This window comes from Mastacembelus armatus, chromosome 23, assembly GCF_900324485.2.
Source record: "Mastacembelus armatus chromosome 23, fMasArm1.2, whole genome shotgun sequence".
NCBI lineage: Eukaryota > Metazoa > Chordata > Actinopteri > Synbranchiformes > Mastacembelidae > Mastacembelus > Mastacembelus armatus.
In genome coordinates this window covers 5,339,509-5,365,330 of record NC_046655.1, presented here as the reverse complement: position 1 = coordinate 5,365,330, position 25,822 = coordinate 5,339,509, and the positions used below count along the sequence as shown (strand labels likewise).

At 43.6% G+C, this 25,822-nt stretch overlaps 1 protein-coding gene across 6 annotated transcripts in view; it reads right to left on the bottom strand.

The window, feature by feature from the left end:
• sox5 (SRY-box transcription factor 5) overlaps positions 1-25,822 on the bottom strand; it is a 121,979-nt gene that overhangs the window by 74,639 nt on the left and 21,518 nt on the right. For 5 of the 6 annotated variants that reach the window (XM_026326940.1, XM_026326941.1, XM_026326944.1 and 2 more), the window contains exon 1: positions 7,751-7,959. The exons of the other annotated variant lie outside the window; for it this stretch is intronic. In XM_026326940.1, coding sequence (XP_026182725.1) covers positions 7,751-7,827 — 77 coding nt within the window. In that variant the 5' untranslated portion in view covers positions 7,828-7,959. Of the gene's footprint in view, positions 1-7,750; positions 7,960-25,822 lie in introns of those variants that run through there. 6 annotated transcript variants of the gene reach the window in all.

The window sequence follows — 25,822 nt, the reverse complement described above, 5'->3', positions numbered from 1 at the left end:
TTTTGGTGTATGAATGAAATTTGGAAATGAACTCTAAAGAAACAAAATTCTGATCTGCTGTTTCCTTCTAACCCCCTCTCTCTCCCCCCTGTTGCAGAAGTCACACACACGCACGCACAAACACGCACACACTGTGCACACGGTGAGAGTGCTAAGCTGAGATTAGAGTGCCACTTCCCCTTGGCTTTTTGATGATTAGCAGCTCCTCAGCTAAGTCCCTCTCATATCACATATGTCCACTGCTGTTAATCGGACAGTGCCGGACATCCATTAACAGTCCGAATAATCGCCGTCGATGGCGGTCAACCCTTTTCTGGCCGTCTCTTGCTGTAATCAATGTGTCTATTCCACGCTGGCACACCAGCAACCCTCAGCTTATACACACGCAAGCATCTTTAAATACCTCTTATGGACACACAAGCGAGGTTGCTCACACATGTAAAACACTTAAAACACACAAACACACACACACACATAAATCAAGTGAATTAAGGAAAATGGGGGCAAAGATTTGTTTCAGTTTCAATGAGGACAGGGAAAAACAAAGCAACCATCGCAGAAATGTCACAAGCTATCACACACACAAACACACATATTCACAGAGACACACATGCCCGACTCTCTCGCTCTGTGTGTCTGGCTGCTAACATAATCATGGTGCTAACTGCTCTTGTTAACTCCTCTACTCAGAACAAGCTTTCAGGGAGCGTGGGAGCCTCCTCTGGAGAATTCCACAGTAAAGTGTGTGTCTGTGTGTGTGTGCGTGTGTGTGTGTGTGGGTGTGCACACGCCTCTGCGTATGCACGTTCATGCTCTGCCTGTCTTTAAATTACAACCCATTATTTCAAACACACACCACACAGTCAGTCGAATCCATCGTCTGCAGTAAAAATAAGCTCGGCAGGCTGATTCCAAAGTGCTGTCAAGAGTCAAAATGACATTTTGTGGGGGTTTTTTTCCCGTCACCTTTTGACTGCTAAGAACTGCCTGCCTGTCACTCAGGTGCGGGTCTATTTGCGTGGAAATGTGAGCTATCTTTGAAATTGTTCTCTGGAGGAATAGAGGGGCATATCAAAATAGTTGAGCGGAATGTGCCTTTTTAGATAAGGCGCCCAGGGCGTTTTGCCTCCGAGGAACCGACCGCAACATTTACATCCCTATGACACCTCAGGCGAGAATTTAAACAAATGTTTCCCCCCCGTGTCGCACTATCACTCCCTTTATTGCCATCGCTTTTTTCTACCCCCCAGCTCTCTTTTTCTGCCTCACTGTATTTCCAATTCTCATCTTTCTCACTTTCTGTCTCTATTGCTCCATCACACACTCTTGAACTTATTTTAACATTGTCTGTCCCCCTGCTCTTTTCCCTCTCTGTCTTCTTGCCCTCCCTCCTCTCTCCATCTCCCCCGGTGTTGTCTTACTTACTGTTCCCTCTTTACACAGTCAGCTGTTTGTAAGAATGTCGCTCCATCCGTCCCCTCCCTCCCTCTCTCCTTGTCTCCCTTCTTCTCTGTGCAGACTCTTAAGGATATTGCCTAATATCTATTTATAGGCTGTCCTTTTGAACAGTGGGAAGAGAGGGGTAGCAACAGAGAGGGAAGGCTGAGATGGAGGGATAAAGATTAAGGGAGGGAGGACCTGGAAGAGTGAGTCAGTGATATTCCCTCTTTCCCCTTGGTGTGGCTCTCTTACATTACAACACTTTGGATATTCTTGACAGGAATCATATTTTGTTTTTGTAGCCTTTGAGCGAGGGCGTGACAAACTTCTAAGCATAAAAGTTTACATTTTCATATCCCTTGCCAAAATTTTGATGTACAAGGCAAGTGTGGAAAAAGGGTCAAAATAAATGTCCAGTGTCAAAATGCCAATTTAAAAACTATTTCCAAATATGTTTCAGTGTGAATTATAACTTCACCGTAACGTCAGAAAGTAAAAATTTTCTGCTTGTTCAAACTGATGAAAAATCCCTGCTGGATTTTCCCTGATGACTTTCTCTGCTGAAGTAAATTAGTGTGCAACAGAGAAAAAGTGAGAACAGCTCCTGCCTGTATACAGTATGTGCACCCATATACAGAGACACACCCTGCGTGATACACACACACACACACACACACACACACACACACACACACACACACACAAAGGAGCAGACACACAACTCAGCCTCACACACAAAGCATCCTCTGTGAGGTGCCCTAAATCGGTGGCCGACAGTCCAAACTGTGTTTCCTGTCCAGCTTAACCACAAAAGGCAATAACACACAACCTAATGTCACCGCTATTAATCACACACACACACACACACACACAGTCATGTGCTGTGGCGATGTATGTGTGTAGTGAGAGCAAAGGGGGTTGGCACAAAAAACGTGGGCTAACTCATGTGGCCTCTAGGACTAGACTCCCCTCCCTCCCCCCACCCACCCCTCTCTCTCTGCCTGTCTACCTCTCTCATCCATTCATCCACCACCCAGCGCTTTAGTCACCATTGCTCTGCATACTTTCCCCGTCATGTTTTCTACTTTTTTCCCTCTTAAAAACCTGATTTATGTCTTTACACTGAGTCACGTGATCATCACCGACATTTTAAGACAGAAGAAAGGATGGACAGGAGATCGAGGGAGAGAAGTGACATTTTTTCTCTCTATATTAATCTATCCATCAATTTGTCTATGTATGTCCTTAAAGTGGGTTTGTCGTCATCAGTTGAAGGCCAAGTGAATACAGCTCGTGGGAAACTCTTTCAGTAGAAAAAGGAAGAAGAGAGAACGAAAGAGAGAGTTGGGGGAGGAGAAGGAGGGTGAAAAGAGAGAGACGGAGAGAGGAAAAGTGCATCCGGTGGACGCCGGCTCCGCTCCCCTGGTGTTTTGCGAGGGGGAGATGCTGCATAATGTTTATTGAGCGAGGGACAGTGTTTTTCCATTGTTGTGCCAGGCCACTATTTGTGCTGCATTTGTTAAGCAATCCATAAAGGAGTCACAACATTTGTCTCACTGTCAGTGACTTGGCCTGCCCCTGTAAACTACACACACACACACACACACACACACACACACACACACACACACACAGATACGAGCTCATTCTCTCACATAAATGACAAGACACAAATATGTACTGACTCCCTGACCTCTTTCTTTCGTCCCGCACTTTGAAAGTCTCCCACCTCTGCCCAAATGGTCTCCTCTTTTTTCCTCTGACCCCCCTCTCCCTCTCTGTCTTCCCTCTGTCCCTCCCTCACTACCTGGAAAGACAGAGGTTTCATTGTAGCGCTCTGGGAGGGAGCTGAACACTGTCTCCTATTGTGGATCGGAAGGATGTTGAGCGGGATGTGCGTGTTTCTGTGTGCGTGCACGTGTGTGGCTGAATGAAATAGAAGGAGGAGGAGAGGAGGTGTGAGAAAAAGAGAAGGAGGGATGTGAAGTGTGAAGAGTAAAACCCTGGACAAACTCAGACATGAATGTCACTGGAGTTTTCCTGCTCTGGTGACAATGCAATGCCTCCAGCTGACCTTTGACCCCTTCCCTCTGACCTCACGTCATATGACCAGACTCTAGTTAGCCTGGAGTTACACCTCTGTGCTTTCCACACACACTTTCTCTGACATTCCCAGTGACTTCAACCACTTTGTCTCGTTCACCCCAGCCCCCCCTCCCACAGCCCCATGTATGAACCGCAGCTACAACAAATGCAGCCTGATATTCCCCCACCATCCCGTTTTTCTGTTGGCTATCAGAGAGGTTCAGCTGATCGCACCGGGTTGGGGGGTTGTGGAGGTAGAGAGTTAGATTGGTTGTGTGTGGGAGGGGTATGCGCTGAGGAAGGAGAGGAAGAGGGGAAAAGGAGGTGGTGGTGGAGGGGGGCAGTCTTAGCATTCTCCTCTGGTATTTTTCTGTCTGTCGTTCTTTCTTTCCTTTTCTTCCTATTGCCCCCCCTCCACCCCGCTCTGTGGATGGAGACACGGTTATCAAGGCTCTCTGGGGACAGACAATATGGCCCAGACAATGGCCTCCAGTCCAGAGATGGTGGTGGAGGTGGTGGTGGGGGTAGAGGGAGGGAGAGAGCGGGAGGCCGGGACAAGGCCACAGGGGGAGACAGGGGCAGAATGGCGCATTAGTTTGCAGAGCACGGACACTCTACTCAATTACTCGACTCTCTCTCGCTCCTACAGATACACACATTCTCTCTTTCCTCACTGGCGCACACACACACACACACACACACACCACTTTAATCTCGCCCTTTTAAATGAAGTACAGCGACACTCAAACTGGAAGCAGCACTGCTCACTTAAATTGGAAACAAGTTTTTATCATCAGCCACAAGAGTTTCTCTCCTCAAAATCTGTCCATGCCTCAACCATTAAATAATAAATCAGTAGTATTCAAATAAATACTAATAAACACTGGTGGAAAACTAATTTAGATTTAGCACAAGAAACAGACACTGTAAAAATACCCTTTCACTACACTTGTACATAAGTACTATGAGTGTAGTCAGAAAAATATACCTCAAGTTTGGAAAGTAAAAGTCCTGACTTTAAAAAATGGTCATTTTATACTTTGTACTAGAAGTGAGATGACCAGCATTTTACCATTGCAGCGGATCACCGTGGAGCTCGTTCTATTTAAATCAATGCATTATGTTTTATAAGGGATCATTGTTTTTCTTTAATGTAAAATCATAATTTGAAAAAAATGTAGCACGAGTCTGAAATGTGACAAAATGCAAGTACACAGAAAAGAAAATATTATTTAACTAAATCACAGGAATCTACAATTACATTTGAGTGCAGAATGTGTCTAAATGCACTGCCATCTCTGAAAATAAATCATATTTACAAAAACAAAAAAACACTGTCCCAAGGAAATGCAGTAAAATCCTTCAGGCTGTTGATGCCGTCCTTGTTGCTCAGTGCGATGCAAGTTATGTCAGATAGTATCTGAATGTGTCCTGCTTCAACCGTTCAAAGTGCTGACAAGGCCTCAGTTTAATGCCCCCCCCCCGTCCCCAAACAACTCTAAGGCAATGACACACACACAAAACATCCCAACAAACGGAGGGGACAAATGGATGGGTGTGAAAATCCACCACTACCTTAACACCACATCGACAGAAGTCTCTTCCCCTCATCCCTCCTCCTCTTCAACCCCCACTGCCCTCTCTCCCCCCCTTCAATACAGACACTCTCACTTTTCTGTAAACCTACTTCTTCTGCTGCTGTTGCTTCTGTTTACCGGCGAGGAATGTGTCAGTTTGACCACATCGTTTCTTTCCCTTCATCTGTCCATCCACGGCCACAGAGGCTCGTTCAAACATCTCCTTCCTCTGTCTTCTCCCTCTGTGTTTTGATTTGCTTTGGCTTTCTCCGTGCCTCTCTACGCGTATATTTCTGTTCTGTTTGTGCGAACAGATGAGGCTGTGTTAGCGAAGCCAGTCTGTTTCCACTACTTTCAGCTTAGGCTGGAAATTTTGATACACAGCCGGGCGCTCAGAGAACCAAGAAACTGTTGAAATCATAAAAACCATAATTGGCAGATAAAATAAAAAAAAATTCCCTAATATTAAAGTGCTGTCATACATACAGTCTGCATTTTTAACAAGAACAGACAAGGCATAAAGACGTTTGCTGGCTTAAATGGGATTAAACATACGTGTTTTAACTTTCTGAATAAACATTCTATAAACAAATAAAAAGAAAAGATTTCATTATTTTATCTTGTCTAAAATAATATGAAAACAAAGACAAACAATCTTTAAAAACTCTAGTCATCTGCTATTTTCAATCAGAAGTGGCCGAAGTGAATTTTTAACAAATGTATGGGTCTAAAAGAAGAAAAGAAGAAGAAGAAGAAGAAGAAAAGGGAAGAAGTGCAGATAAGTAAAAGAAGAGGAAGTGTGATGAGATCATGAAGAAGAAGAAAAATGGGCGAGCGGACACTTACAGTTCAAGAGACGCAGGAGCCGAGAGCATCGCAAGCATCGAGGCTGGAGCGCACACACACTGGCACCTCGCACACACTCCGCTCCACCGGGAGACTACCGCTCGACATGCACACACTTGAAACACATACAAAGAATGGAAGATACCCCTCTCTCCCACTCACACACACACACACACACACACTCACACTCACACTCACACTCACACTCACACTCACAATCACACTCACACACACACACTCACACGGTCAGAGCCACAGTGATGGAGTGCATTACTGAAAAGCAAGACTTTTAAGCGCTCTCCTCCTAAGTCATTGTAATCCCTGCATTTATCTCCATACATTCTGCTTTTCGTTGTAATCCCTTAAATTTTTAATTCCTCCTAGCTGTTGTTATCTTTTTTTTTCTCTCTCTCTGTCTCTTCAACCACTTTGCCGGATTGAACGGTTTATTAAAAACACATTTTTGCCACATCTAAATGTGTTCTTAATTCAAGGGGCCCCTGAAATCCCCCCCCCCCCAACCCAATTCCCCTCAACCCACCCCACCGACCCCAGTTTATCTCGGAACAAAAGATTAGTTTCATTGGGCAAAACAGAGCGCTACCTTAATGCAATAAAAGTCAAGCAGGCGAAGGGAGACAGGCATGTGTGTGTCAGTGGATGTGTGTGCGCGTAGGTATTAAAACGCCGGGTATTATAACATAATCTTCCTCTCATGGCATTAGCATCAAACAACCATTATTTCACAGGCGAAAAGCCACTTGTGTTGACAGTGTTGAAAAAAGGGCACAAGGTTAGAGGGTTCACACCTCTTAAATGAAGCAGGCCCACACAGACATCAGAGGAGCACAGTCAGATTAACATTTGCATAAGGCAAGAAAAAACACAACAACATGCAGATTGACAATAGGATTACCAAGGGTTTGCATGTATTGAGTTCGGATTAAATGAAAAATAAATTGCAAATAAGTTCATTTTAAAAAGCGAGGCTGAGCAGGAGGGCATGAAAGCATGTTAATTTTAGACTGCAAAGATGATTTATTTTGGCCGAGTCTCCTTTTTTAATGTCTTAAAATAAAACATTCTCTGTGTTTTTGACTTGTTGATAGCAACTTCATTAGGTAGGCTGTTAGTGAAACATAAAAATAGATAGCGTAAAGCAGAAGTAAATAAACTTGTGGTGAGCAGTGGTGATGATATGATGAGGAGAGGATCACACATTTTGACAGTGACACACACACACAGACACACACACACAGACACACGCACTTCTTTCTATTTAAGTGCCTCTCGTTCATATGCATGCACGTACATTCCCACTGGCACACATCAACGCTGTTTTTAGCTGTGAATTAACACAACTTCAGTCAGGAGGGATGGAGGAGGGAAAAGCGAATCAGTGTAGTTACTACTGGGATAAACATACATGAACGCACGGACAAACACACACACACACACACAGTCACACACTTCTAACGAGTGCTCTGCCCCAGCTTTGCATATGGTGTCTCAACCAGAAACATCGGAGTCAATCATCAACTCTCGTTTACCATCTCTGACTCTGCCGCACAGCACACTCTCCAGCCTCAAACTCAACCGACTTGCTGAGACAGTTCACACACACACAGACCAAGTCTTCTTTTCTCACATACTAATACCTTTCTACTTTCTACTCCTATCCTATCAGCACCGTCCCCTCCCTGTCTCTGTCCAGGTCTGTCCTGTCCTCAGTCTCTGTCATCTGTAGGTAAATAGGTGTGTGTGTGTGTGTGTGTGCGTGTGTGAGAGAAAGCGTCACGTACCTGTTACACTCCTGAGGTAGCTCAGGCTCAGTGAGCATGCTGGAGTAAGGGTCCGTCTCTCTCGACAACAACAACATAAAACAGTCCCACAATGCTCAGATGAACAAGGTTAGTCTCCCCAAAACAAGACGGGATAGAAGTGATCCTTCAACCTCTCTCACACACACTGCTGATTCTCTCTCTCCCTTTCTGTGTTCCCCTCTCTCTCTCTTTCCTCACACTCTTTCAGCCTCACACCCTCTCTATCTCTCTCTGCCTCTGTCCCTCCTCTTCTCCCTCCCTCGCTGTGAGCTGTGAGATCTAGGCTCAGTCCTTAAAGGGCCAGCAGCACAGTGGCGCTCTCTTCCACTCAGCGTGTGTGTGTTTTTGTGTCTATGCGTGTGTGTTTGTGTGTGCGAGCAGATAGGAGGGGCTATTTGACCAGAGGGCTCATCACTCCACGAGTACAAATGCACAGCAGTGCTGCCCCCTTCCTCAAGTACATCTCTGTTTCTCACAAGGTCTGTTCCCAGACAGATGTTTCTATGGGCATTTTCAATTTGTACTTGAAAAATAACAGCAGAAGTTAGAAAAGGTGTCAGAACAAAAACTGAGGTGGGGATGCTGTAAAAGAGAAATGGGACTAAATGCAATAGAAACAGATTTACATGCATTTGTTTACATCTTCCCTCTTATCCTGCAACAGTTTAAAGGTACATGACTGCAAAAATATAGTCAACAATGACTCACATAATGGTATTGGGTAAGGTGGAGGGGTCATTTTACAAATGTGGTTTAAATTTACACTGCATTTAGAGGGAAATGACCGATCATGTAGACACACTGCAGAGTGACGAGATCACTGCAAAACTTCAGGTACTTCATAAGGCAACAAGAAGGAGACAAAAATGAGACAAAGTCAACTGAGCTATATCAAACACACACTGTCACGCATTCTTTTTTATCTTTTCTATTTGTTCTATTGCTTCTATTTTATTGTTTCTATTTTCCATCTTCTCTGGTTCTATTTTTTTTGACTGTTAACACTTTATGATTTAAGAGTAATGTGCATGTAAAGGAAATCCTGCTTACGCAACAGACATTTGCCAACTATCAAAATCCACTTTTTGTTCATGTTCTCAAGAAAAACGCTTCAAATAGAAACTTTATCAGTACTGACTGCGTTGACAAACAATAAACATTACTTCCCATCTTCAACAAGTGAGAGAAGCTTCTATCTATTCTCCACCTGTTCTTTTTGTTTCTTTTAAAATGTTGCACTTATAAGACTGGTAGCCATTGATTAGAATTTGATAAGCTGTTAATATAGCTTTCCATGCTGTTAATGATGATCAATAACAATGATGAATGCTGTCTCAGAAAATAATGCACATCTCCAGCCAATCACAATCCGTTTTGTTATATGACCACAGTATGACAAATGAGAGAAAATAAAAGCTTTCCTTTCCTTTCTTTCTTCCTTTGTTACGATGCAGCGAGAAGCAAAAGCGAAGCAAATAGTTTTGTTACAAGAAGACAGATGAACACTTCCAACAGAACATATGCTGAAGCTCACATGCATGAATGAAAGCAAGAGCGAATACGGACGCACAGGCAAAGTACACGCACATATAAACTGACTGAAATCCTCCCATTGTGTCCTCAGGTGTACGTACTTTATGTGTGTGTGTGTGTCTGTGTGTGTCTGTGTGTCAGTGGTGCATGCTGCTTTCAGCCCTTAGTGCTGTCAGTCACTATTAAGGGTGTGTGGTCTGCGTGTCAAACATACGGCCAATCCAGCTATTGTTCTGGAGAGCGCAGGGAAAAGCAGAGCTGACAGACTGCCACTTCTGTGATACTTTAACACACACGTTCAGACACTGACACACACACACACACACACACACACACACACACGCAGAAGGGAAGAAGGAGAGAAAGTGAGTCTTGCCACTGTACCTACTGTAGACAAACACACCTATTGTACAGTCTCTCTCTCACTCACTCACACACACACACACACACACACACACACACACACACACACACACACACACGCACATACATTATACAGTGTTGGAACTCATCATTGTGCCACAGAAACTAATGGAAACCCTGAAGATTCCAAAGATACAAAGTATGTTGGGGTGAATTTTGGATGTTATAATAGGTATGGTACACCTTTTATTAAAAACTGCCCATCATCAAAACTCCCTCCCACCATTAAACAGACAAAGCACGTCCATGCCTACTACTTCTGCTTCCTCTTCCACAGCAATATGAACATGTCAATGTCACCAACAATCAGTGGCATTAGTTTTCTATTTATCTAATCGGATTCTCAGTCAAATGGAGAGAATACACTGGGAAGCGCTAAATCTAATCACATTTCCCGACTAAACTGAGCCCCGATTGGAAACAACATCTCTCCTTGACCCCGTAAACAGCTGCAAAACCAGTGATAACTTCATTTGTGCATTACAGAAACTTAATTTCTCCACTATGCGGTGGAGTCGGTGGCAATCGGTCAACATAACAGAGCAGAGCTAACCTGGACACACCCCTTGCTGTGCTGTCTCTCCCTACTGCAGACAGCTAGAGAGAACGAGGATAAGGCTTGTGTTTGTCCTATTTTGAATAGATGTTTATGTCATTACCATGCAGACAGTGGGTATTGCTAACAGTGGCTTTCAGAGTTTACTTTGCAATGAAGCAACAATGGATTCAGGCAGTGCAGAGGATAATGCAAATCCACAACAACAAATGGAAAAGTTGAGTTTTTATCAATCACACTGAGGTCAAGGTTTCTCAGGAAGCCATGCTGCAAATAGAGGGTTTAAAGAAAATCCTGTAAACAAGCTTGGCACAAAGTATCTCCTGGAGTAACCAGCCTCTCTGGTGTAAGCTATCGTCTGCAGTTAAAACATTGTGCTGAGGAATATGAATGAGCGAGGCCACCGGAGTGCATTGTGTTCAGTGAGAGAACAGTGACAAGAAAATGAAATGGGAGTGTTTCACCTGGGCAGAAACAAAAGAGGCCTGTTAAGTGATTCACAGGTTCATAACATGAGATGTGTTTTCAGAAAGACTGGAGGGAGGTGACAGGAGAAAGACGGAAACAAGAGGCATCACAAAGCTGCTCGTACGGGGACAGGATACGCAGAACTGAACACGGCGTCAAAGGGGGATCTGGAAAAAAAAATACCCTGAAGGAATAGCAAATATTCACAATGCTGCAAGTACACTGCGTCCATGAAAACACACTCATTAACAAACATACAGAGAAGCAAGATTATACACAGGACACATACACGCACACACACACACACGCACACACACACACACACACACACAGTCCATTACAATGAAACCGTTGATGGGAGGCCCCTGTGTCGGGACCCTAACAGCTGTAGTGCATTAGGGGCCGACCGTGAGCAGGGGCAGGGAGAGACCGGCAGTAAGCAATCCCAATAGCCTGGAGACACACACTCATATATACACACAGTCACACACATCTCCCACATATTTTCACAACATTCACGCACCATGTTATGCAAATGCGGAGACAAACACATTGGATACAATGTCACAAATCAGTAGTTATGGACCTACGAGGGATTCCTGAAGAAGAGCAAGATCACATCTAGGAAATGACATAGTTTGCATTTAAATCGGAGAGAAATGAGCGCACTAGGGTCTGTTGAATATTGCTGCGCTGTGAGGCCATGAATCAAAGTTCTAGGATCAGGCAGTTCAAAATGTTTTTTGATTTTCAATCACAGCATCCTAGTGCAAGGCCATTGAGTTATGAATGGGTGATTAATATGAACAACTGATAGTCAGCCCAAAGACAACGTACAGTACATGCTTTTAGTTATAATGAACCCTAGTTTTCAGCAGAATTGAAATTAAAGTTCTTATTCATTTGTTCTAGATCTTGTAATCGTATCACATGGTCTCCATCAGTGTGTAGTTTGTTCAGCTCTCAGGGAAATGTAGATGTTAAATTTGTTACAATAAAGTACCGTGGTTAACGTTGGGCGACAGTGGTGGTCATGGTTTAAATTAAAAGATGCTGACTGCTCGTTAGAAACAAACAGCAGTGTTCTTTGCAAAAGTCAAATGTTGCACATAACTTCCTCTGATTGGATTCCTTTGCTTGAATCATAATTATGATGTGCGTAAACATCTCGGGGCACTTGCTGAAATACCTGATGCTGTTTTTCTCGACTGACAAAACAAACTCAAGGTCCACTGAACCTCAACGCTAACAGTCCTGTCAAACGTGCTTTTCTAAGGCCAAGACTGAACCTCAGTGATCAACGTTCATGCTGACTGGTACAAAGACACCAACCGATTCATTAAACATAATCAGGTCTGTAGCAGAAACGTTCAATATCAACACTGTCTGGTGACAGGGAAGGCTTATTTACACAGTACCTCTTCACCTTTACATGACAGCCTGATGTGAATAGAGCTGTTGAATAGCTACTTTAACTGAGTGTCACATTTTGGCACTAAATGAAGCAAAGCAATAAACACAAATCTCACTGCCACGCTCACAAATGACACACACTATCTATCTATTTCAAACACATCCTTTGCAATAAGATGGCTTATTCAAGCAGACACAGGCACTGCTGGTGCATCGATGCACAGCTCAGCGATGGACCCCGGTTTGACTCGCCGCTGCGGCTGCTGGCGTTCCGATCATCTCTGCTGATCCCTCAGGACACCAACAGAATAACAGTGGCCTGAGTAAAGCTTTCATCACTCACCCGACAGTTATAACTTTGGCACCCACAGCAGGTTAACTGAGCCAGCATTACTACATTAATGACACTGAGACACAACAACGGAGAGAAAGCCAGATGGAAAACTTGACTAGTGTCTGAAGAGATGCCTTGCTTCAATCGTCATGTGCAGAAGGCCAAAAAAAAAAAACAAAAAAAAAAACAAAACATGGCAGAGAAGAATGGGTCTAAAAACAGTTGTGATGTACTGCACTGTTTTCTGCCATTGTTGTATCAGATATCGTATTTTAGGACAAAATAACAGATATGAATAACAATTCAGGGACTGTGGTGTGAATTCCCCTTTTTCTCTCCGTCCGTCTCTCTCTCGTACCTCTCTCAGGGTGAGCTCGTATATCAATACCTCTGGCAACTTTTCTTCTCTCTCACTCTCTCCTCTTCCCTGGGAGAAGAGGGAGAATAGAGGCCAGCATGGAGAGGCACAAGCCCCTGTGAAGTGGCTTTATCGTGGGGAGCCACGTGCAGGCAGACGACCCCATCTGAAGGCTGAGTGGCAGGCGGCAGAAGCCATTAAGATAGAGCCGCTATCTCTTGCTGCCAGGGTCCTCTTAATACAGGCGAGCACTTGGGCTGCTCTCATCCACACAGACAGTCACACATACTCAGACACACACCTTCTCTCCTGTGGTACGTGAACTGACGTGCAATGGACACGTACATGTTCATTTACACATTGAAGCAACTGTGTGTGAGTCTGGTCCATTCCAGCACTTCCTGTCTGGTAGGAGAAAAACTGAAGACACACAAACACATTGCTATTGCTTCCACACTTAACACCAAAATATGGTGACACAACAGGTGTCAGTAAAAGGTGCATACTTTTGCAATATATGTAGAGATAAAGTCACCTAAAGGACAAAAAACAAGAGACCTGCCAGATCACTTTGAATACACTTTGACATTACTGGAAATTGACTGGAAGGATCAAAACCATCACCATCTCTGTTTGTCAGTGTGGAGGAGGGAACAGCCACTGCAGCTCGTGACTTCTTGAAGTAGTATAGACAGAAACTGTTCCACCATATACAGCACTGTGCAAAAGTTTTAGCACTAAAAATACACAGGGGATATTTTTGATATAAATTCCATAGTTTTTCATACAAAGTGCAGTAAAGGGAACCAAACCTAAATGAATCAGTATTTGCAAATTGATGTATTTTAAACCAGCAGCAGTTCTCTTTGGTTTGACCCGCTCACAGTTTCTCCTGGTACTTTGCAGCACCTTGGAGAAGCTGCTGCAGTTCTTCTGTAGATTCAGCCTCAGTGTTTCTGTCTGTTCATGTGATCCGAGACTGACTCCACACTGCTGAGATCCGGGCTCTGTGGGGGTCAGACCATCTGCTGCAGGACTCCTGGTTCTTCTTGCCTCTAAAAATAGTTCTTCATAGTGAACCTTGGATCAATCAGATGGTGTTGTGTTGTGTGTGATAAGAATCTAAAATATCTTAAGTGCCTCGCACGTCTGCACAGTACTGTAGCTTCTAATAAAATCAACACTTCTTGCATTTCTATTTCTGTACAGATTAAGCAAACAAACTTCATAATTAATGAGGTAAAGGTGCAGGTAGACAGGTAGACTTAAAACTGTTTTGGTTTTTGGAGAAAGTTCGCTCTTCCCCTGTTTCCAGTCTTTGTGCTAAGCTAAGTTGCGTCTTTGGCACGCAGACGAGAGTGGTGTTTTCATCTAAATCTCAGCAAGAAGTGAACAGAAAATATTTCCTAAATATGATGATATATTTGTTTGTTCTGCTGAAAACACAGAGAATTTATTTTTAAAAACTCCCACAACAGCCAGGCCTGTGGATCCTAAAGACTAAAGGGACATTATTCCTTCGACATCTTTATTTGAAATCAAAATGAAACCAAGAACTAGTTACTTGTCTTATCAGTGTTTTCTGACATTTCTCTTGGTCAGAAATTTGTTTTTCCATTCTGTCTGACTGATAGCATTTTATTATATCTTTCCATCTCTCTGACTCAAAGACAGTCTCACTGCTCAGGTTAGTGGATGTGTATGGCAAGTGTGTGTGGGTCTGTCACAGACCTCTCCCTGCTGTGCTCCCACACAGAGTCCACCGCTGTAACTGCTGTACTGTAAACAAAGCTGTTTTCCTCCCCGACAATGGCTGTGTGGAAAATTAATTAACGATCTGTGCTCTTTGTGAGAATCTTAACTCGTTCCTAATTAACCGGAATTTTTTTTTTTTTTTTTTTTCTCCTCTCCTTGAAAACATCAAGTCAGTTAATTATGGCTGAGGGAAGATGCACTGTTTCTGGTGTCACTTATTTATTAGTAATCTTTGGTGCTGTGAGAGAGCGAGCGGCTGGAGCAGACAATGCAAGGAGTGAATGAAAGAGAGTCTGTGTCACAGCAGGGTTAATGAAACACTAGCCTGGGAAGATAAATACAAAAAGTGAATGATTTACAAAAAAAAAAAAAAAAAAAAGACTGGTCCAGACATCTCAGAAACACACACACACACATTTATACACACATGCAAACAGAGACACACAAAAAGTATTTATACACTCACACAAACACACTGTGGTTGTCCTTCTACCTGACAAAGACGACCACGACTTTTGCTTCAACGCTTCGTCTCTAAATTAATAGCAAACTAAAGGCTCTGACTTAAACCACTGGAAAGAAAAGCACAAACAAATGTGTGAGATTCAAGCATCTGCAGCTTTTAGTGCTAGAAAAAGATATGGAGATGGACATCACTTGCCAATGACCCACCTGTGTATACATGTGATGCAGATTCAGATACATAACTCAACATAAGGGTCAACATAATCTGCTATCACTTTTATTTCTGGACATATGCTTTACAGATCACAGGTCACCCTCCTTGGTGCAAAGCAATATACAATGTACTGGTCTGCACACTTTAACAGGACAGGAGGACCGTCCTATATGTTGGATGTCACTACTACAGTTCAGAAACTACAGTTCAAAGTGTTTTGAAGTAGCACCAGCATTTACAGACCAACGTTCTGGTTCAACTTGTTTCATATTTAGAATTTTCTTGTGCATGAAGTTATTTCCACAAAACCTTTGGCTTCTTTACTGGCCGCTTGTGTTTCTTGAAAAAAGAACTTCTTATATTCACCAACTGATAGTTGGTGAATGCTATAACAAGTGATAACCGGGACTACAAAAATAAGACCCAAATTGTAATAAACCTGAATAATCCTCAAACTCAACTACCCATCAGCCCTTGTCTGTTTGTCTATTTCCAAGATCAAGAATGAACTTTGAACTTCAACTCTTGAGCTATGACATTCAAAACTCCTAAAGGTGCTCAGAAAAAAATACACTACAAACCACTAAAAGTTGAGTTGTGATCTCACTATATCCCAGAGTCAGAGAAAACATTTTTAAATATGGGAAAACAGCAGATTATCACCAAAGGACTCCCTGAGCTTTGTTTTTATCCCCAGGAGCTTATGTTTTCTTTCTACCTCTTCATCTCCTATTCCCGCCACCTCCTCCATCACAATTTCTCTTTGCTATCTCTCTCCCACTTTTTTTTACTCTTCTTCTTTCCATCGACCAACCCTCCACTTTCCCCCCTCCACCTCAAAGCTGTCAGGATGCTGCCTCCTTCAGTTTGAGGCTGAATGGGGGGATTTGGCGCCGTTCCCCTCTTCTTGCTCGCTGCAGCCATCTTTTTTTATTTATTTATATTTTTTTTAGAGCACACATGTTTATGCACCAAATTTCTGCACTTTGTGTTTCTCCACGTCAAGGCACAAGCTCAACCCTGGATTGATGCGCCCTGGCAGCCCCCTGTGTACTTGCTCTGAGGGAGAAGGGGACCGGCAGAGAGAACAGAAGAAAAGAGAGAGGGAAAGCATGAGGAAATCTCGAGTGAAGAGGAAATGATTTTCTGATTTTCTACACAGGCTTTGTGGTCCTGGAAGGCTGTTTATATATTTGTGTTCTTAAGTCCATTGGTGAGAACAAGAGAAGAGGAGATTGTGCTATCCACAGCCTGAGGGCTCTGCTGAGCCTATATATTTAAGCCCCCACTGTTCCCTGCTTAACAATAACGCCTACTAGTTTTAATTTAATTCCGTCATTTTTTTTTTTTAACTAAATAATCCACTTCCATTTTCTGTCACAGCTGGAGAAATAAATCTAATCTTATCACATAGCAGACTGGGCATGAGGTTTGACGGCTCAAGAGTTCTTCTTTCCTTTCTTTTTCCCCCCATCTCCAAGTCTATGGGTGAGGGAGAACAATAGAGACAGATGTGTGAGTGTACAGTATGTGTAGTTTACAGAAGATCAGGTAGGGCAAGAGGGCATGCACGGAAGCTGTTTTTGGTGCTTTCATACTATTTTTGTATGAGTTTGATGGTGGGAGGCGGGTGAAGTAAGAGAAGAGCCAAAGAAGACGCCCTGTGCCAGGCAGTGACGGCGAATGAGGAGTGACAGCTGAGTAGAAGTGGTGGAGGAATCTGAGAAAAGGAACTGAAAGCGGTAGAAAAAGAACAGTGCGGCTTGAGGTTTGAGGGCATTAGCCAGCTGGATCGTGGCCACTCCAGTTGTGGCGAGTTTTCTAAACATCTTACAACACAGCAGCCTCCGTCAGGCAGCATGCAGCCTGCACCCACACACTGTCATTACCAGACCGCAACTCACCACGTTTTTATAGAAGCCACTGACATCACATTTCAATATTGGTTCAATATGTAGCCAGTGCAAATGATTGTGTTTGTGTGTGTGTGCCCCTAGTTCGAAACATGTGGCATATTAAGTGAGTGCTCTTAAAAGTCTTCCTTCATGCACACTGTTTATGAAAACTAGCTTAATATTGTAGTATTGATTGGATTCAGTTTGATTAAAAACTTGAGGCCATGGAGAGCAGGGCACATCAGCTCATGCACGTCCAGGACGAGGCCAAAAATGATGCAAATTCATATGCATTTAACAAGGCAACCAGATGACTTGAATAAATATAACAAGTCACAGTTGTTTTTCTAAAAGTCACTTTTGTTAACAGTTCACACCAGGAGGGTGTTTCAATTCAATTCATGCTAAAGTCACAAATCTAGCAAAATACAATGCTAGGGTTGGGCTGGCAGCCTCCCCACCACCTATAACAACAAACCCATAACAAACCAGGGCTAATGCACTACAGTTGTACTGTGTGTATGTATGTATGTGTGTGTGTGTGTGTGTGTGTGTGTGTGTGTGTGTGTGTGTGTGTGTGTGTGTGTGTGTGTGTGTGTGCGCTTGTGTCCACACCACAATAACAAAAACATGAATGAATGTTTTAATTAATTTCCATCCTATGAGTATGTACTCAATGGGTAAACATCTTTGCCCACAGGGATACTATCAGGCTGCTGTGGGTTTGACCCTTATTGTTGGCTTCTTATATTGCTGCTGCTGCTCTTTTTGACTCCTTCTGGACTGCAGCTTCAAACCTAAATTATAAAAAATAACTCTTTCATGACTATGAAGTGTACAATATGTGCACGAATGCAGCTCAAGTATCTTCCAATCTCCACATTATGTGATTTACTGTTTGTGCTCTTATTGCAGTAATCTACATGCAGGACCACCTAATATATTGATTGTGTCTCAACATACAATACTGTTTTGTATTTTTATGTGTGTGTGCGTTTGCCATGGCAACCCCCATTACACACCCCCAAGACCCCCTTTTTCTCACTGTGGGAACACACTGGCACACAGATGGTTAAGCCCACCCTTGTGTTGAGTGGGAAGGGTGGGAGGTGGGTGGGTGGGGGGTTGCTACAGATGGCACAGAGGGCATCGCCAATCAGCCTACACACAAACACAGAGGAATAAAGGTGGAGGGGGTGGGTAAACACATAGGGGGGAAGAGGGTAGTAGCATGTATGGATCACTGAAATGGATGTATGCATAGATGGAAGTTGTAGGTGGGTGCCTGAGTCCTGTGCCTCCGGGCGTATTGTGTGGTGTGTACGTGAGATGGCTGGCGCGGCGCTAGTGTGGCACACAAAGCCCTGGCATCTTGCTGGCACCTCTGCCCACGCCGTGCCACAGTGAGAGGCACGGTGAGGCCTGCCAGAGGGGCCTGGCAACGCAGCACGTCTCTGACTTCATCTACTTCTGACAACATGTCTTTGAGGTGTATGCACATACAGTCAAAAAAAGTTCGGACACACAGAATGGTTTGTGTCTGTTTCTATTATAGTACAATAGTTTCTATTTGTTTGTTGTAGATTAATACGACAGACATGTAAAAGTATGAAATAAAACTTACGCAATTCTGCACTGAGCAAAAAAGTGTTGAGGCAAAATAGGATTTAAATCTCAAGTAGCCACACTTTGCTTCAATGACACTACTGTCCATATCTTAATCAATTTCACCTGGAAAGTTTTCTTTCTTAATGTGTCCAACACCATCAGTTGTAGTAATTCACATTATGGCAAGAACTGCTTGACTAAGAGGCTTTGAAACTTTAAACCATGAGAGTCAGAGAATCAAGCACAGACCCCTGAACGGTATGACGAAACCGGATCTTATAAAGACTGCCCCAGGAAAGGAAGACCAAGAGTTACAGCTCCCACAGACGAGCTCTGTGTTGTTAGCAGCACCTCAGATTAGAGCTTCTCAGAGCAAACACATCTCACCCATTGCCTGTTTAGTGGAGACTGTTTGAATGAGAATCAGACTCTGGAAAAGCCTCTGGTTCTGGTTAGTGTTCAAAAGAAGAGAAACAAATTCAAAACCATAAAATAAGAAGGTGTGTCCAAACACACATCAACTGTAACTGGTCTGAACTGTGTGAACTGGCCTGAACTGTTGGTATGCATGTATTGGTGAGCAGTTCCTTTTCTCTAAACATGTGACAATATACAGTCTGCATGAAACAGACTGCTTTTGAAGGTGTGTGTGTCTAAGTATGTATATACTGTGACCCATCCAAACACCACACACTCCCGAACACACAAGCAGACACACACCAGTACCCCCTCTCATTAGGAAGACCCTACCCTGTGTCTCTAATGGTGAAGTCTTTGATATGCAATGATGACTAATTCCCTCCTGTGTTCCACTCTCTGCAGACAGCACAATCATTAGACCACGGACATGGAGACACACACACACACACACACACACACACACACACACACACACACACACACACACACACACACACACACTTGAGCAGGAATCTAATCATTTAACCCGTCCAGAGGTTCTGATTCTCATCTGTCTTCACCTTATGTTATGAATTGTCTACCGGGGGACTGGCTCCCCTCACTTGTAATGTAAATAGAACAATATTTACATAAAAACATTTGAATATATCATTAAAAAAATCGCTCTTCTTGATGTGAAATGCATCCTTCTGCTCTTTAAGGCAATAAGGTGAAGCCTAATTTACACGTCGCACTGTTTGTCTGCATAAGTTATTCTGCCATCAATCTCACACTGTAATGAGGGAGAAACATTTGAATGCACCTACTTTTTAAAGGATAAGGACAAACAGAATGTCGTCAGCGCTGCAATGCAAGAAAATGGCTTTTTTGTCCTCAAATGGTCAAACAGTTTGCACTGGCTGATAGGAACACCATGACTTTGGGAGCCCTGAACACCTAATCTCATGTAATACGAAGAAGGATTAGATGTGAAATACTGTTCCCACTCAATGCCGAAGTAAAAAACTCCTCCCTGATCCCTCCCTTCTACTACATCTTCTTATCATTCCTTCATTATTAGTAGTTGTCCCCCTTTACCTCTATCACTGTCCTCACCTCATTTATTACCTATTGATTTATGTTGCTTTGACTTCTCTTTCTGAGCTTGACTTTACCTCTTTTCTTCTCCCTTTTCGGCTCAACCCCAGTCTTCTTATCAGTCTATTACTGTGTCCTCAGTTCATTCTGTAGCTATTAACCCAGTGAACAGCCTCACCCCTGCTGACCCCAGCCAGCTAATACAGCTTACACACACTCAGACTCAGCTGGCTGTACTGGCACACCTCCCTGCTGACTTCTGCCTTCCCTCGCCCCGTGTTTTATAAATCCTTACTAATCAGCCTCTGTCTGAGTTGGTCTGTGGCAGCGAGGCTCTGGGGAAGGAGACGTGAAAGTATAGGCACAGAAAGAACCTTGGGTAAACAACAATTCACCAAGCTCAAGAGTTTTCAAAGCAGGAAGGCGATCAAACTTATATGGACAAATCAAGTGCTGTATTTTAAAATATCACATATTTATGGATAAAACAAGCAATCAAACTAGCGGAGCCAGCTGATAGAAGTAAGGGGATGGTGCATAGTGACAGTTTGTCACAAAAGGGGCTGCTATTACCAGTCGACATGGAAAGGCATTGTTTGCCAGTGACAACAGGTCTGGAAATGTGACCATTAAAGTCTGACACTAGCGACGGTTGCCACAGTTACCACTTATCACCACGGCATCAGTAGGTGAGGGTGAGAAGCCAAGGCTGCAGTCGACTGCAGGGGACTGATCCATGATGGACCAGGTGGGATGGGGGAGAGCAAACTGATTATTGATGAGGCGATGACAAACGCAAGGGCGGAGTCAGAGGAGTGACTGGGGTGGCAGTCTTGTAGTGAAATCTGATTGGCCACCCTCAGTGCCACTCCAGATTTCCTAGACAGGCACTGATTGCTCAGCTTGTATCCAGAAGCTGACGTCAGTTTGTTTCATGTTGCCCTTTCTGACAGAAAGTACTGCTCAAGGTTATTTCCAGGTCAGACATCCACACATGGAACCACCTGGAAGCAATTTCACATGGAAAAACAGGCCAGCTCTTTATGTAAAAACATATCTGGGTCTCAGTCTTAATTACAAAGTGAGGCTTCAACAGAGAAGAGTATTTTGACCACCAAAAGAAAGTCTTATTTGATGACTAATGTAATTCAAAATAAAAGTGATGCATTATTGTTGTTATGAAATGAAGAGCATAAGAAAATAAATAAAATAGATTTTATGTGACCCTTATTGTTTTGTTTAATCACTGCATGCACAGGAAAATGGCGACCAGACTGACCAGTGCAGCCGACCCAGCGAGCGGAAACACCGAAACAATAGCTGTTTACCACTACTGTGTGTGACACAGGTGCAACTGGCACTGCAAACAGCATGTGCGTTTATTTGTGGGCCTCCACCTGCGTGCGTGCAACTGCATCCACAACACTGGGCTGCAGTTATAAGTGAGTAAATTCATTAAAAGGGCTGTTGGGGAGCCCAGCTCGCTCGTTGCCCGCGGTAATGAGGATGTTTTCTGTCTTCAGTTCAATCAGCGCTCCCGGCTCTCTGAGACGCGAGAGCCTAGCAGATGCACAGCACGTAGCAGATGTGTGCTATTGGAGTGACATCTGAAAGTAAAACTCTAGAGCCTTTTTATGACATTGTGTGCTGCTGTTTAGATGCCCGTGATTTCCTGGCGCCAAGCGACGGTGACAACGGCAACTCAGGGAACAAGAAAAGGCGCAAAAGAAAGAGGGGAGAGAAAAGGAAAAAGGCAAGGAGAAAAAGGGAGGAAATCTTTGGCAAGGGCCTCATCTTTGAAGTGATTTGGAGAGAGATGACATGCAAAATTAGAGAGTAGCGTTTCGCCCTCTCGACTTTGACTACACATTAAACGCAACAGGGAGAAATTTAACAGGGAGAAAGATAAATGGTGCGGGGGGCGCGCCGTGGTCCCTAAACAACACAGATTACCTTGTCTACGCACTTTCAGAATCTGTTAGGATTTCAAGCTGTTTGATTAAAGTTTCTTTTGCATTTTTTTCAGATGCAGGTACATACAGTACAACTTTCCAACTATTCAGTTCCAACTTTGCAAAAGCCCAATTGGAAAAAAAAAAAAAAAAAAAACACATTTCCTCTTCAGTCATCTCTCAGGCAATCAAAAACAGATCCTTGGCCAAAAAAACCCCCACTTAAAATACACAAAGTATTTATTGTATACCAAAGACACACTCTGAAAGAATAAATGGCTAGAATTAATACATGGACTTCTTTCAACATATGCTAGGAAAATGTTTAATTGTACCAATAGTGTTTCATTGGCTCATAATCACAGGATGTATGGCTGCTACTGTATATAGAGCCAGGTTCAGATCTGATATATCTGTCTATTCATTCTCATATGTTACTTTATGGCACCATATCTGAGCCATACGCTTTTCTTATTCTTCACTAAAAAACAACTGCTATTTACTATTTATTATGGTATGGATATAACAGGGGTCAAATCAACAAGACTTCAGCAGTAATTACTTCCAAACAAGATGCTTAAGTAGGCTGTTTCTTACAATACCACGCAACACTTTGCTGTGTTTGGGCTCTGTTTGGGGCCATTAAAACAGAAAACAGAATATGTGAATAATGAGAACAACATTAATAAAGCGAGAGCACATGGAGATATTAAATAAGCATCTGGACTCATAGAGGCGGGTGTACAATAAGTATGATATGTGTGAGTCACAGAAAAGAGTCGTATTCTTCTTTTAGAAAACTAAGAGGCACCACAAATTATTTGCAGCAAGGAGGACACTAAATTTAGCTCAGTAATACCCCTGAACCTAAAACAAGAGTCAAAATACCCCCAAACAGTCCAGGTCCAGAAATGACAATAAAGATTCAAGACATGAATCCTTTCTCTGCGCTGTTCTAATTTAGACAGTGTGTAGGTTAACGCTGAACAGATCAGTGGGCAGATTTCATCAACATAAGAGCATTCTTCTTTCACACGCGCAGGGACACACACATATTTATTTGTGCCTTCGAGACCAATGCATTGTGCGAGCATATATGGTGTGAGGCTGATCTAGAGGGAGTTTTATTGTTGTGCCCACGGGAGCAGATGTCGCTGGCACTTACTCAATACTTTCTCTCATTCTCTCTCTGCTTGTTCCCTCGCTGTGTTGCTCCCTCTCCATCTCTGTTTTTCTATCTCTCTCTTTTTTTTTTTTTTTTTGCTTCGACCAGATGGAGAGATGCTCCGCTCCAAACCTTTCACACTCAGGATCACAATGCTCTGAGTCATGTGATCCAGCCTGCTATCTCCTTCCTCTCCCTGTCTCTTTCTCTTTGTCTCTTTCTATCCATAAGCGCTCTCTCTCCCTTTTTCTCAGTGTCCTTTTCCCCCTGACAAAGGCAGACAAAGGCCTTTCATTTCTCCTAGCTTGCTTGCACTCTGTGTGTTTGTACAGTACCAAACTAGGCTCCCTCTCTCATTGTATTCCCTCCTTCTCTTTGCAAAGAAGGTGTCTAGGGGCCCCGGGGCCCCAGTCTGAGACAAGGGGCCTGCCTCAGCTCAGTGAGGGAGGTGGCTGACTCAGGAAACTATGGGAAGAAGAAAAAGCAAAAGCGACAGAGTATATTATTTCATTAAGTGCTTTGGAGCTCGACAGGGATTGGGGAATAAAACCAAGAAGAGAAAAAAACAACCAAAGCAGCTCTGTGTGTGACAAGGGCACGACCTCCCACAACCTGGGAACTCTATCCACACATCGCGCTGCTTTCATCTGGTACTGGGGGTGTGTGAGAGCTCTCAGTCACTGGCGCTGGCTGGCTCGCTGAGGGCGCTAAGCTTTTTAGTCAGGGCCCGCTGATCGGAGGAAAAGGTGGCGAGAATGACGGAAGGGAGGGACAGAGGAGGAGGGAGGGAAGGTGAAGTGACTGGGGTGGGGGCTTAGAGTATGTGAGGACAGGAGAAGGGGTTTTGCCCGAGCCCCGGTAAGATAGAATTGGGCATTGTTGCCAAGCAGAGCAGAGCAGAGCTAGCCTATTCTGTTGATCTGAGCAGGATCCCGGAGAAAACAAAACTGCATTGTTCCCCGCAGATGGAAGCCAGTGTCTCCTGGGTAACAGCATTAATCTCCCCTTTTCTCCTGCTTCCTCTCTTGTCGGGGCCATAATCGGTGGGCTCCTTTCAGCAGCCGAGCCAGCCTCAAAGCCCAGGCTCCTAACTAGCCTCCTAATTAGCTGCAATTACAATGAAGACAACATGATGAGATAATAGAAATTTGCAAAATAATGACATACCACGGGAAAATATTCCTCCTCCCCAAGCACAATTTTTTTCCCTCCGGGAGAGGCACAATGGAGAGCCGGGGCCCTTTTCTGAAAGCGGGGAGCTCAGAAAAAATGGTGGTGTATTATGTGGCATAGAACCCTATTGTCTGCCTTCTGGTTGCTTCAATCAACAGGCCATTGTCTGGCTGCTTAAATCAAAATGACTCAAATACAGGCTCCGTAATGATGCCCTCTCAGCACCGCATACTGAACAGAGAGACAGATTGAGGGAGAAAGAGAACAGGAGAAGAGAAGAGAGGAGAAAACAAGAGCAACAAGGAGAGGAGCTAATCATGTGACATGTAACAAGGGGTAAAATAATTACAGCAAGGTAAGAAAAGGGCCCCAAGATCAAATATTCTGAGAGAAGCCCTAAAAATGAAAAGGAAATAATAAGGGTTTGCATCCGGACGTCAGTGATGCTTTCATTTTTCATTTGATCCTGTTAAAAAGTTGTAAGGGGATGAGAAAACATGACTTCAAATCAAAAACGGTCAGAGAAAAGGAGGAAGACAGGAGGAGGATAGAGGGAGGAGACAGAGGTAGACAGCAGGTGGTAGTCATGCACAGAGCAACATTTTTAGCAACTCGGATCGGCAACAAGGGACGCAGAATTACTCGCTACACAGGTCCTGCGTGGACAGAGATGCTGTACCTGCCTGCCTCTTACGTGCACACATGCTTCTGTGTGTCTGATTGTGTCCCTCCATCGCTCTCATGAATCAGAAGAATCCTTTCTGTGCTGTCATCAGCAATAAAAACTATAGGAAAACGTCTAGATACTCAGACCTGGTGAGTCCTGATCAGGGAAGAATCTCACATCTTACTCCTTCACTCTGCAAATTTCATTTATGCCACTGTGGCTCTTAACTTGAGGATAGGTTCTTCTTATAAACACAGACCCAGTTTGGGGTCAGGTTTATGGTTTAAAGTTTAAGACATTATTTAAGCAAATAATTCACATGACTCGAGTCCCACTCACCTGTCTTCAGGCTCGGCACTCTTCATAGCCCTCAACCTCTAGCAGCTCAGCGTCTCCGAATCAGCCAATCTGAGACACACAGCCAGGCTGACATATTGACAGACAGGCAGCCAGACAGACAGGCAGACAGCCAAACAAGATACATATGGACATTCAGACAGACAGGTAAACAGACAAACAAACAGACAGAAAGCTATAATCAGGAGAGGGGATTAAGACAGACATTTGTGAGTGTG